General features: G+C 35.3%; 1 protein-coding gene across 1 annotated transcript; it reads left to right on the top strand.

Moving 5' to 3' along the window:
- Positions 1-1,244: 1,244 nt before the first annotated feature.
- Positions 1,245-4,531, top strand: LOC145041774 (LOB domain-containing protein 30-like). Its single transcript, XM_078989948.1, has 2 exons — positions 1,245-1,702; positions 4,034-4,531. The coding sequence occupies exons 1-2, from the start codon at positions 1,391-1,393 to the stop codon at positions 4,442-4,444; spliced, it is 723 nt and encodes a 240-aa protein (XP_078846074.1). The 5' UTR covers positions 1,245-1,390; the 3' UTR covers positions 4,445-4,531.
- The last annotated feature ends 9,927 nt before the right edge of the window (positions 4,532-14,458 follow it).

The following is a 14,458-nucleotide window of genomic DNA, read 5'->3' as shown; positions in this document are numbered from 1 at the left end:
ACAGTGTCTTTTTCAACGTAGCGTCTTTTGGCCTCCACGCAGCTTAAAACACGCAGAAGAGTTAAACATTAAAACATTGTCATAATGTCATTCCTTCTGACACGTGCTATTAAAAAGTAACACATTGCTGCCTTTTACTTCTCATTCAAGTTCAATTATGCACAGTAAGGTTCGCTTTAACTCCCAAAACTTTCATTTCATATCACATTTGTTCCTCTTCGAAATTTATCTATGCCTACTACTACATTTTAGTTTATTTATTAAGGAGGTTATAACAATAGGTGTGTTCGGATCCATGCCTGAATGTATGAAACTAAATCATGTTGGGGTTTTAGTAGATAAACATATGGTGTCTAAGTCTAAAAAGAAGCACAAAAATGTCCATCGACGGGGTTTTAATAAATAAGCATAATTTGTTAGAAGTTTAGTACTATAAGATTAATTGTCTCACATGTATCCTTCAAAGCAGAAGGACACAAATTGTATCATTTGTGCATAAAAATTGATTTATAAAACAAATTACAAATTTGTTCCCTACCATTTACATAAAATTACAAGTTCAGTCAAATTTAAATTATCTCAGTATTGTCCTTAGGTTTGTATTTCATTACGGATATTATCCATATATTTCCCTCCATATTACAAGTGTAATTCAGACTTTAATGCCATTTTATTGAGACAAGAATCATATCCGCAACAAAATGAATTTAAGGACAATGTAGAGACGATCTAAAATTTGGACCAAAATTATGATTTTAGGCAATATAGAGACCAAATTTGTGATTTAATCTAATTTATATGCAAGTGGACCACCCAAGTTATAACTTATCCAACTCTTACTAATATCGCAATTCGCAAGCGTGACTAAAAATTAACAATATTAAAAAATATCACCAATATTGTATATTTGTATTTCATCCGCAACTTCTAAAAATTGTATGATAATACACATAAAAATGTTCAAAAGAGCATATCATGAATTATATATATATATATATATATATATATATATATATATATATATATATATATATATATATATATATATATATATATATATATATATATATATATATATATATATATATATATATATATATATATATATGAGAGAGAGAGAGAGAGAGAGGAGTTGTTTGGTCACATGAAGAAGAGAAAGGACCATAAATGAAAAAACCAGACGGGTATATCGCATGTTTGCTTCACGCAAGCACTCTAATCTGGTTTTTGCTTCTTCTGGCGTGCCTTTAAAGTCTCCATTTTCTTCTTAAAACCCCCATTTCTCCCCTTTTCCTAGAGCACACAGATTCAGCAAAGCCTAAATTTACCCTCTTTATCTTTTCCATGCCCCAACTTATCAACCCGTGAAGCTGAAAAAATTGGTTTCGGAATGAGCGGAAATGCTAGCACTAGCAGCACCGGCGGCGGTGGCGGTGGAGGACCATGTGGAGCCTGCAAGTTTTTGAGAAGGAAGTGTGTGGCGGAGTGTATATTCGCGCCATATTTCGACTCCGAGCAAGGAGCCACCCATTTCGCGGCGGTGCATAAGGTTTTCGGTGCCAGTAATGTTACTAAACTCCTCATGAATATTCCGGTTAACAAGCGCCTCGATGCCGTCATCACCATTTGTTATGAAGCTCAAGCTAGGCTCAGAGATCCTGTCTATGGATGTGTTGCTCAAATCTTTGCCCTTCAACAACAGGTCTACTCTCTCTCTCTCTGTCTGTCTCTCTCTCTCTCTCTCTCTCTCTCTCTCTCTCTCTCTCTCTCTCTCTCTCTCTCTCTCTCTCTCTCTCTCTCTCTCTCTCTCTCTCTCAAACAAAGTTGATTTTAAAATTTATGGTATATTTAATATTTGAGAAGAAAAAATTACTTACTAAACTATAATAATAAGTTTAATCTGTGTTAACGCTTAAGCATAATATAATGGTTATTGTATAAATGTAGAATAACTTCAATATAAAATGATCATCACATCGCCGTCGTTATGGTGGTATTAACTATTCACTATTCATATTATTATATATTTATACCAATTAATTAAAGTTTATATAAATAGTGTTTAATCCTTCTGACCACTGGTTGTTAGTTGTTACCCGCAAGGTTTTGAAACCTTTTGATGGGTATGTCGGTTTTTTGCTAATTTTAGTAATGTTGTGTGTTAATCTGGTAATATGTTAATATCATGTGTACACAACAAACTTTATCCTTTCAGATACAAATATGTAATTCATCTTCTTTCAGAAAAAATTATTTGTATCTGCATTTGATAGATATTTGTACTTCTACAATATTTGCTTAGCCTAATCTTGTTTTTTTGTGTCTATAAAGGCTTTTTTTATGTAGTATGTTGTTATTTTATAGATTATGATAAATAAAAATATGCATGTTAGTATAGCATACTTGTATCTGCATTTACTAGATGTATGTACTATCTACAATATTTGCGTAGCTGTCTAGCCTAATGTACGTTGTTTTTTGTGTCTAAAAAAGCATTTTTGTTAATATAGTATGTTGTTGTTTCATAGATTATGATAAATAAAAATATGCATGTTAGTATAGCATATTGTTTTCATGATAATACGTCTACAAAACTACATCATTTCAGCGGAAAACACTTGAACAATGTGGCTTTAGGTCGATTAATGGTAGTTCGATGGCATTTAACCAATAAAAATTGCATATATATCTGTTCTTCTTAATGATGCATGCCAATTTCTTCGGTTGTAAATACTTGTATTATTTTCTTAAGAAAAAAAACATTGAGAATACAAATGAATAAGTTTAGAATTTAGTGATATTTGGTATGTACTTACTCTATTTTTATAACATGTGGTTTTGATTTGACCATGTAGTTAACGTTGTATTTGATTAGTAATCAAATGTTCAAAATGCTTATTAATTATAAAAAATAAAAAAGAAAAGTCTATAAACCAAAATTAACATCATCAGCATTATGCAATACTTATTAACAAGTACATGTTTTAATTACAATAAGAGAAATTTTAATTTGGAAAATAAATGAAATTTTTTATTAATAAAAATATTATTTTATTAGATGTACCTTATGATCAAATATTGTATTCAAAAAGCAACCCAAATGTTAACATGGGGATCTGCACACAATTTGTTTCTTTTGGTTTGAATTGTTTGCCACATTGAGTAATCTTCAAGGTTTGAATTGTCAATATATAGTCCAAAAACGTGAATTTTTAGACACATGCACCATCTAATAAGATACGAGTAAAGGAAACAATAAACGTTAAATTTTTATATGCCACCATTATCAAACAAACACTTATCATTTTATTTCATCTAAATTATGTTTTTCTATAACGGCATTTCACTAAAATATTAAAGATCTTATTGGTAAAAACACCGAGTATATATATGTTTCACAATTTTAATAGACAAATATAAGTTCAATAAAAACAAGCATGTAAAGTAAGCATAAAAACGAAGATCGCAGAGAATTGCTTGTGGTGAGAAAATAGTTGGCTTTTAGCAGTTTGTTGGATAAAATGAACTAAAAATATTATTATAAGATTATGTATGGGCTTTGAATAATTAGAACATTAGGTTTAGAACTAAAAATAATAAGTAGTATTTGTTTTGTAGATCACAGTGCTTTTTAATATCTAAAATGAAAATAAAAATGAAAATTGTTCTTTTACTCGTTATATTTACACTCAGTTTCACTATAGCTAGTTATATAGTTAATGTTGTTCATTATAAACCGTGTAAAAACGGAAAACATAACATAATTAATTTTAATTATGTTTGAGAAATAACAAAATTAATTCAATTAACTTTTTGAATTAGTTTTAAAAGATTATATTAATAAACCAAGTTTATAGTAAAACATGTCCTTCACATCTATTATAGAATTAAAAAAAAAAAATCCCACCAATGAAATGAAAATAGGTATAAGGAAATATTCTATATTTTTACATGATAAAAAAACATGAATTATCTATTCCGTTGTAATACTTATTAATTTTTTCATAAAATATTTTTTATAAAACTGAAACAGGTAGCAAGTCTACAAACTGAGCTTTCTTATTTCCAAGCGCACTTAGCAACCCTAGAGGCTGTGGCACCTCCACTACAACCACCACCTCCTCCACCACCGCCACCACCCCATTTACAGTTCACACGGGCGGGATTATCCATAAGTAACCTCCCAACAAACACATGCATCCCCACTACCTACGATTTATCATCACTTTTTGAACCAACAACACTGAAACCTTCTTCATGGACCATGCAACAGATGTGTCCCCATCATGAGTTTAGCAGCTGTAACACCATATCTCCGCCGACTGACATCCAACCATCACAGAACGACGACGTTAATCTTCAGGAGTTGGGTAAATTTGTGGCTGTGCCATGTAGCAGTGGGACATCGTTGCCACCGCATGGTAGAGGAAATGAGATAGTATGACTTTTATTTTGATTGTATTAATTTCATCATTTCATGGAATTATGGTAGTAATTATTAATTAATGTACATTTTAGTTTATTTCAGGAAGTGCGAAAATATAAAGTTTGGTAAAATAAAGGAGACAGTAAAACTGAAATTTTGCAAAAAACATATTATACATGTCAAGCTAAAATATATTTATTTAGTAGGTGGGGTAAGGTGTAAAGTTTGGTAAATAGAAGAAAATGTAAAATTGTCTATTTATAAAAAAAATTGTTATGTATATCAAAAAAAATCATGGTCTACGGATCACCCTTATTTGTTTAAATCAATTGTAGTAAACTTTTGTTCGAAAGTCGGATAACCAGTCATTTGTTAATGACGCGTCATCTAATTAACGGGCTATCACATGGCATCCTATATGTCACTATCCAGAATTTAGTTTGAGAAAATTCATGAAATGGCCATAGGAAAGAGGTTGTTTGAAGATTTTAACCATGAAAAATCATGTTTTGTAAAATGACCATAACTTCCATAGAGAGGGATTCTACGTAAGACTTAAACGTCTGAGTAATGGTACTGTCTCTGAGGAATTGAGGTGACAGGGGTAATATTGTAAAATCACACAAAAAATCCGGTTCCTACTTGCTTGGCTGCAGAGTTGCGAACGAATTAGATCGTTTGGGGGGAACGAAGGTCGGAACATGAGCAATTGAACGATCAAAGAAAGATTGTTGTTATAGATTGTTGCCTTTTATTTTAATTGTTTTTTTAACGATTTTAAGTATCATTATCTTTCTTGGATAAATTATATATTCTTTATGGTGTATCCTAGTTTAATTGATTAGAAACAATTAGGAAATCCCAATTTTTGTCATGGTTAACCGAAGAACAGTTCATCAGAGGTGTGTGGATGAAGAACAGATTCGTTGATGACCTTTCTGCGGATCCACGAAAGCCATTGCGGGATTCCAATTTTTTTTTTTTTTTAAAAATTGTTTTTTGTCTTTTCCCCTGCCACCTCGTTTCCTCATTGGTGTCCACATCCCTCAGAGTTATAAGGCTTCCGCAGAGACGGTCCCTGCCATAGCCTAGAGTCATGATCATTTTACAAATCTTAGTTTTTCATGGTCAAATTCTTCATACACATTCTATATAATATGGTTATTTCATGAATTTTCTCTTTTAATTTTAATTTTTTTTTAATAATCTTGTTGATAAATTGTTTTAATGTTTAATAAAATTCGTAAGAGGAGTTATATTTATAATTTATATTACATTATCTTTCATCAATCTTAATTAACAAAATCAAAACTTTAGAATCTATATTTGTATAAAATAAAAAAAGGAAATTGAGTAATCCAACCACTTTCTAATGTTATCTTAAAAACAATAACCACAAATTTTATTTTCTTGAAAAATGACCACAATGTCTGGAATGGGTCATTCCGAACCTGTATGTCGAAACCGATAATGGGTATAAGATCCGATCCAATATTTTGGTCCCCCCTATAATAATATCATTTCAGAGTTCATTTTGAAGTTACTAATATTTGAGTACATTTCAGACTCTATTTCAAACTCAATAATTTCGGACAATCAAATTCAACTGAAAATGTCTTTTTCTAGCAATGAAGAGTATCATTTTTATATGTAAGTTTCAAAATCTTTATAATTATGTCTTTATTTTAGATTATATATTAAAACCTAGATAATTTATCAAATTATATACTCATTATTTGTTTTTCTGTGATTTTTAATTGTATAAAATCTATTACACGATTACATTTGGTTATATATGTATACTAGATCATCAAATCATAGAAATATTCTAATTTTGACTTGTCCGGAATGAATCCAGAATGTGTATAACACGTCCTGAATACGAAGAATAGTTCCAAAATATGGATCTGAAATGTTTTTATCCAAAATTATGATCCAAAATGCGTTGATACAGATTTCGATATTTCGAAATATCCTTCGGAACATACATACAAATGATTAATTAATGATTCTTTTGATTGTAGCATGATAGAACATACGACGTGGTTGTGACTACAACCTGCGAACCTAAACTCGGGCTTGAAATCATTGCCCGGTTACAACACATACCAGTTTGTGTGGCCATGTCTAAGACATCATGTTTTGGTGATTATGTTTATATATCGATAGGTGTGGAATGTCACCCTTTACTCTGTCACTATCGTATGTACAAGGAATACACTCTAGTTGACCTAAATGAGCTTTTATTTTCGGTACACGAGTATCGGGTTTGCTTCGGTCAAGAAGACATTATACCTAATTATCGGCTTGTGATTCGGGGAATATTTCCCCTTAGTTCTTCTTTTGCCCAATTCAGACATGTATTTCCATTTGCGCCACCTTCAATTTCGGTGAGATTGGCTGAACTTATGCATTTGTTCAATGACTTAGATGATTCAGACGTTGTGAGAGTCTCCTTGTTGTATATTACACTTGGTCATAATATTCTCTACTGAGACTCTACACCCCCGTCTTAGACTCTTCTCACGAGTCCACTATTTTTTCACCATTTTGTGCAACTTCTTACTCTTTTTCTAATTAACCCTTATTACACATAAGTCCTAATCTTTCTTCTTTCTCTAATAGTTACTCACAAGTAAACTGTTACATAACATACGCATATCTACATAACTTCATGGGTCCATATTTCTCACTTTAGGAACAACATCTTCTCTTCTTTCTCTCTCATGGACACATTACCAAAATATCATTTCACACTACACACTACACCTCTTACTTCCTAATAATTCTTAACCTATATTCTCATGTTTCTTAGTTCCTACATGGCAACATTGGAACATTCTTACTAACTTTCTCTTAAATGTATATCATGACTCTTGTTGCACCTTTTATTATCTCTTCATATCTATCTTATTTCTCCTACAAACTATCTTTAGTTAATGCTATCTCCATAGCATCCAACAACATGGTGCAAGCTCTACTTGATATATCTCATAAATTTTCCATATAACAGTGTACTTTCTTTTTGTCATGGCTACTTGCTCGTAAGCAATGCCAATCTATTCGTGTACTCATCAGTACACTCATTGACCCTCATATATTTCTAAACATAATTTTTTTTCTATATTTCTTTTCTTTCTTCGGGCATACTAACCCTATTGATCTCTATGCATAGGCTCATTCTCTATCCTTATTTCTCTTTCTTTTTTCCTATGTGCATGCCAACTCTCTTACCTTTTCTATTCAAACTGTTCCTTTCTTCCTATACTTCCTCCACTCTTTTTATCTCTATCTCCACATCTCTACATATATCTTAGGGATACACACCCTAACTGTTTTCCTTCTACCAGGACACATCATTTTTCATACATCTTTATATCACAATAACCATGATATCATTCTCTTCTCATACTTAACATCTCTTAACATAGAGAGCAATTCTCTTATGTCATTCCACAAAATAACCATTCGTTATTTCTTCTTGACATACTTGACCCAAACCCTCTTGGTTGATTTATCCATTATCTCAAACTCTTAGGTTCTTTATCTACACATAACTATAGTCGTGTACCTATGTAACATCTCATAAACTATGATAAAGATTTTCACTTTTATAAAACATTTTCCACAAAACCATAAGATAATCAACCATTTTTTCAAACCAAATGCATAAAATCAAAGCATCCAATAATATATGCAAACATAATTAGCAAGAGGATGTGTACGATTATGCTTTGCCTTGTCCTGATCATCTGAAGTACCTGAAACGTTGAAATCAAAAACTGTAAGCCAACACTTAGTGAGAGTTCCCCCAAAATAACCCACATAATAATACATATACAATACATGAACACCAGGACCAAAGCATAGGGATGGATTGCCTTTGAGCCCACAACATGAGACTCAATGGGCCTTCCCTGGGCCATAAACCATGACTGGATTGCTTCAGAGCCCACAACATAAGACTGGAATGCCTTTCCCGACCATCAACTTATGACTGAATTGCTCCCGGGTTTGTTGCCATACAACACAATGCAGTAACACCTCAACCTAACCATATTATGTTGACAAATGCATATAGATAAACAATAACCACCAATATAGATAATCACATAGATCTACTAATCTAATAGGTCACTATAATATAACAACATCCTACATACAAGGACACACATTACAATACAAATTATAATGAGAAAACTCATCTCATAGTCTAGAAGATAACAGTATTGATCACAGATCTGATAATCAGCTCTGCAGGTCACCTACAAAACAAATAGGGATCAAAACTCAAACTACAACCCAAAACCCTAAGTTTGACCTAAAGTCAAACTTTGTCAAAAAGTCAACGGTCAATCGGTAAATGTCAACAATCAAAATCACTTAGCCAGTCGTTACGGCGTGAACAAGCCTTTACCACGTCGTGGGGACTACCGGATAAAATAATCGAGAAGCTGCCAACCACCACGACGTGGATACCGATCCTCCACGTCGTGGGAACTGCCCATGCCAGCTTAATCCATTAAGATCTTATTCTTTACCCCACCCATCCATACATTCCAGAAGGCTTTCTTACTCCTAAAAGATCATAAAAATTGTTGCCTGATAGATATGTATGTCCAATGCATGTATTGAACTTAGGCTAGGTCAAAATGGTGTAAAAACGGGGTCAAGATCTCATGCAAGAGTTCAAAACTCTATTAAACCTTAGATCCAACACTCCTAACTACCAAGGGACACCGATGATCCATAAACTTGGCAACTTTATGGAACCCCAACATTCTAACTAACTTAAACAGGAAGAAAAGCACAAGAAAACCTAGATCTAAGCACATAAAGTCATAAAGCTTGGAACTTGAGGACTTATAAGATTCCATAAAGTGTGCACAATAGGATGGGGATAGTTGCTTTCTGAAAAAAAAAGCTCAAGGTTCACCTTCTGCTTCTTCAGGACATCACTAAACACCATAAAAGCTCAAAAGTTAACAATGGAGGCTAGGGTTTGCTTTGGAGGCTGAGAGAGTATGTGTGTGTTAGAGGTTTTGTAACAACCCAATTTTTTTTTTGTCCAAAAATTTCATTTTTAATTAAACACCTTGCAAAACATTTGAAAATAAACAACATACGATCATATTGTTTCTTAAATCATGTTACGTGTCTGAAAACCAATACATGGAATCAACCATAGTGTTAGAGTACAAATCCTAGAACAATCTCATAATGCGGAAAACAAGGGGTGTGTATGATGTGCCACTACCGTGCAAGCTCCTTCCCCTTCTCTGAAGAGGTACTTGAAACCAAAACTCTAAACTTTAAGCATGAAGCTTAGTGAGTTCCCCCATAATACCACATACCATACAATCATATAATGAACAACTAAGAGATACAGGCCTCGCCCACACTCATGGAGATACGAGCCTCGCCCACACTTTGCTAACTAGGAGACACAGGTCTCGCCCACACTCCGCTGTCTGGGAGATACATGCCTCGCCCACACTCCGCTACTAAACCATAACATACAAGTATCACACAAACAACAAGTATAAACAATTCTACCACACTAGCATATATCATCATCAAACTCAACTATGAGATACGGGCTCTGCCCACACTCCGATACTATCATCTCGTCTATACGGGCCGGCCTTGGTGCCTTAGACCCGTTCCTACTGGTAGGAATCTCACCTCGAAAAGTAGCTACCAAAATTTTGACTGTCGAACGTCTAACTGCTGCACCGGAAATCCTTCAGCTACAAATCCATAAACATTGATTAGCCACTCATAAATACCCTCAGATCAAATGACTGACCTACCCCTGGTCCAAGGTCAACCCCTTGGTCAAAGTCAACTTCCAGTTGACTGGACTCGCCGAGACATGGCACAGACTCACCGAGTCCTTCTCCTACTAACCTGGTCCTACACGCCAAGTCCCTCTTCCCACTCACTTAGTCACCCTTAACTCACTACTTAGGACTAAAGAACCGACTCACGATCCGACTCGCCGAGTCCAAGAACAACTCGCCGAGTTGGAAGAACAAATCGTCGAGTTCCAGGCAATATTCATATGACTCGCCGAGTTGTTCATCCAACTCGCCGAGTCTAAGGCCACCTTCATAGAACTCGTCGAGTTCCACTTTGGGACTCGCCGAGTCCCTATGACCCATTTCCCATACTGACCAAATATGAGACATGCAACACTTCCAAACCATAGATCCATGTTCCTTGGGCATGCTTCTCACGTAAAGTTGCAAACTTTACGTGCATGCATGGCCCTATAAGCTCAAAAGGGCAAAACCAAGCTCTTAATGAGGTCATACACTCAATGGGGACCTCAATCACTTCAACCACATAAACTTTATACTTCTAATACGCCCATAAGGTCCGAATCTGGAGTCCTTTCAGAACATAGAGCATAAACACATGGAGCTTGAGGTTTTAGGGCTTGAAAACCACTAATTTGGGACAAAAAGGGGATCTAATGAACTAGTGATCAAGGTAAGAACTTTTCTACCTGAATGGAAGCTTCTCACAGTGTAGATTCCGGATCTACCTCCCCTCCTTGCACACTTCAATCTCTTCCTTCTTCTTCTAAGCTCCAAACCTTCTTCACAAAGCCAAAAACACTCTCAAGAACAATATGGGGGCTAAGGTTTCGCTCTAAAGCTCTCTGGAAGTGTTAGGTACAAAGGAGGCCAAGTTAGAGCGTTTAAATAGGGTGCAAACACCCGGATTAGGATTTTTGCCCAAACAGGGCCTACTCGCCGAGTCCGGGGACCGAATCGCCGAGTCCAAAGTTCAGTCCCCGCGTCTTATCCCGCTCCTACTCGGCGAGTTGGCCCATCAACTCGCCGAGTCCAAGACAAAAATGCATTATTTAAAAAAATGTAAATTGCAAGGAGTATGTACCGGGAACCAGGTGCTACAGGTTTAGGGTGGGCAAACTTATCCATCACATCCCTTAATAAGGGAACAAACCCCAAAATTAGGGTTTGTCATTAAATGGCTTCCATGTCGTGGCCACTATACTGCCACGTCGTGGCACCCACTAAAGATGCTCATTTCCATAGACCGTGCCACACCATTGAGACTACATCTCCACGTTGTAGCCTTGAAAATAAATCTTTTAACTTGAAAACCTTATCAACAAAAGGATCATAAATGTATACTTGGAACATGGTGTTACAAACTAAATCTCATAACATGGTTTATTATGAAACCAACTCATATTCTATTTTTTAGTCGTGTACAACAACACAAACTATCAACAAACAAGACCTAAGTGATCATCACTAATAGTGTTCCTAAACACTCTGGTTCTTTTCATCTCCAATTGTTTAAGTCTAGGTATGGACATACCCATCCTAATTCACTTAAACTACAACTTTGATACCAATCAAAACGACCTGAATTTTCTCAATAAATAATCTAGGGATTATTAGAGTTTTCAACTAAAAACTTGTAAAACTCTACTCTTTCAAAAACACTTTACATCCTAGTGTAAATTTCAGCTTTACAATAAATCCTAACCATAAAATGAACAACCAGGAAAATACACAAAAATAAAATTATTCTTCTATTCTAAGTCTTTGTGCTCATACCTTCTCACGTATAACGGCTGCGATTCGAACCTGCAAAACATGAAAAATATCTACAACATCATACCACAGGTCTAGTGAGTTATATTCTATCTATTTTCATGTTAACATAATCTTCTCAAATCTTTCTATCTTTTAATACTCTAAATTCCGACTCTTTACTTCTCAAACTCTCAAACTATGATATCTTCTTTTTATTTCATCTATCTCTTCTTTTATTTACTCATCAATTCTCATCTCATCTGCCTCATCTCATGCCTTCTAATATTTTCTTTTATTCACCTTGTAACACCTCAAATTTTAAACCAAAAATTTCATTTTTAATTTAACAAAGATTAGGGTTTCACAAATCAAGTTCTCAAATATATAATTATCCAAAGCAACATTCTTACAAAATATTAGAGTTCATAAATTGTCCCAACATCAAATCCCCCAACGATTATGTACAATCAAACCTTTGCCTTCCCGCGGTCTTTAGAAGTACATGAAACTCATAAATCAACAATTGTAAGCACAAAGCTTAGTGAGTTCCCCAAAACATCATACAAGGCACAACACAAATAACAACTATGGGTTATCAGCAACCCTGAGGACTATCAGCAGTCCCAATGGGCTAACAACACGCCCGAGGGGTTATCAGCAACCCTGGAGATTATCAATAGTCTCAGTCGCATACAAACAACATAACATAATAATAAAAGCTAGACCCAACTGGTCATCATATATACAATTATACTACCACAAATGTAAGAGTAAGTGAGGAGATTCACCTGACACTGCCAACAGGAAAATCTCACACCCGAATTGTTGGAACTAGACTCCGCCTAGTCAACGAAATAATTAACCCTAATTAATAATTAAGGTCTAAAACTCAATTCTCAAGTCCATATCCTATAACTAAGTCCTCTAAGTTCAAAAAGACCATTTTGCCCTTCAGATGGTCCAAAATCCTAAATCTTGACCAAAAGTAAAAAAGTCAATGAAGGTCAATTGCCCAACATGTATGTTGGGCATACAAGTCCTTACGCGGGTCGTACAACTCAATCAGAAGCCATCGGGGGCAGAACCGGCTACGCGTGGCATTGCCAGGAGTACGCCCGACGTACTCTGTCCACTTCCTTTTTCACCAACTTTGTGTCTTAATCATTTAAGACAACTAACCAGACCTCGGATCTAAACCATCTAAGATGTCTTAGTCTATAAATTCGTCAACTTTAATCCTTTGCATGGCTAGGAAGGACTCAATGCAACAAACCTTAACTTCTAACAGACTCTAAGCTACTTTACTCATGCATGAGCCATATGGAATGATCAAGCACCCATTTTTATGAATCTATAGGTCCTAATATGCATGAAAGGACAACTATAATACCCTGGAGTGCTCCAAACTCATAAAGGTCCAATCTTGGGGACAAAAGCTCATAAAACTTCAACCATGTAGATCAAATAAAAAATTTATCAAGGTATAAACTTTATACATGAAAAAGATACACAAGGTGGAAAGGTTCCTGGATCTACAAGCTTGTAAGCAAACACTTATTCTTCTCTAGACTCTTTCTTCAACAAAATGAACCAAAACACTCAATAAGCTCACAAAACTCACACAAGCAACTAAGAATCGAAATTAGGGTTTGGGGAGGGGGTTGTGGCTGATAAGGATGATCAAATGGGGATATAATATTGCTTAAATAGTGAGAAACCCTTAGGATTAGGATTTAGAGTCTAGGCTAGTATACCTGACGTACCACACGTACACTTAACGTAGTTGCAGATCATCCATGATTCCATGTTGCATGAGTATGTTGCGCGTACTCTTAAGTACCCCCTGCGTACGACCAAAAATGCAAGCATTTTCCTATACTAACTGTAGCACCTGGTTCCTGGTATGTAAATCTTATTTGAGTATTTCCCATTTTAGCCTTGGACTCGGCGAGTCATAGGTCTGACTCGCCGAGTAGAGATGAGACTCAGGACACGTTTAAGTTGGCGACTCGGCGAGTCCATATCCTGGACTCGGCGAGTCACCGCTGCTAGATGAAACCCTAAATTTCAAGGGTTTGCACCCTATTTAAACTCTCATTTCCGCCCCAAACTCGCCCCCATTCACCCTCAGAGCTCCCAACATCGTTTATACCCTTATTTCCTTGAAAGATTGAAGTGTTTTGGTGTGTTCTTGAAGATTTTGAGGAGAAAGAAGAGTAGATCAAGAAGAGGAGAAGGAGGCCAGGCATCTTTGTGTCATCTCAAAGTTTTCCTTGAGGTATAGCTCGTTTCCCCTCTGTTTTCAAGCTTGTAGTCTCTTTTAGCTTCATGGAAGTCCTTCTTGAGCTTTTCCCCAAGCTTGTTTGTGCATTGTGGGTTGTAATAAGTTGTTAGCCTTTAGATCTAGGCATGATTTAGTCCCTGGAGCTTGGATCTAATGCCTTTATGGGGTCAT

Source organism: Lactuca saligna, chromosome 4, assembly GCF_052625555.1.
Source record: "Lactuca saligna cultivar CGN05327 chromosome 4, ASM5262555v1, whole genome shotgun sequence".
NCBI classification, from domain to species: Eukaryota; Viridiplantae; Streptophyta; class Magnoliopsida; order Asterales; family Asteraceae; genus Lactuca; species Lactuca saligna.
The sequence above is the reverse complement of the archived record's forward strand: the minus strand, read 5'-3'. Positions and strand labels throughout refer to the sequence as shown.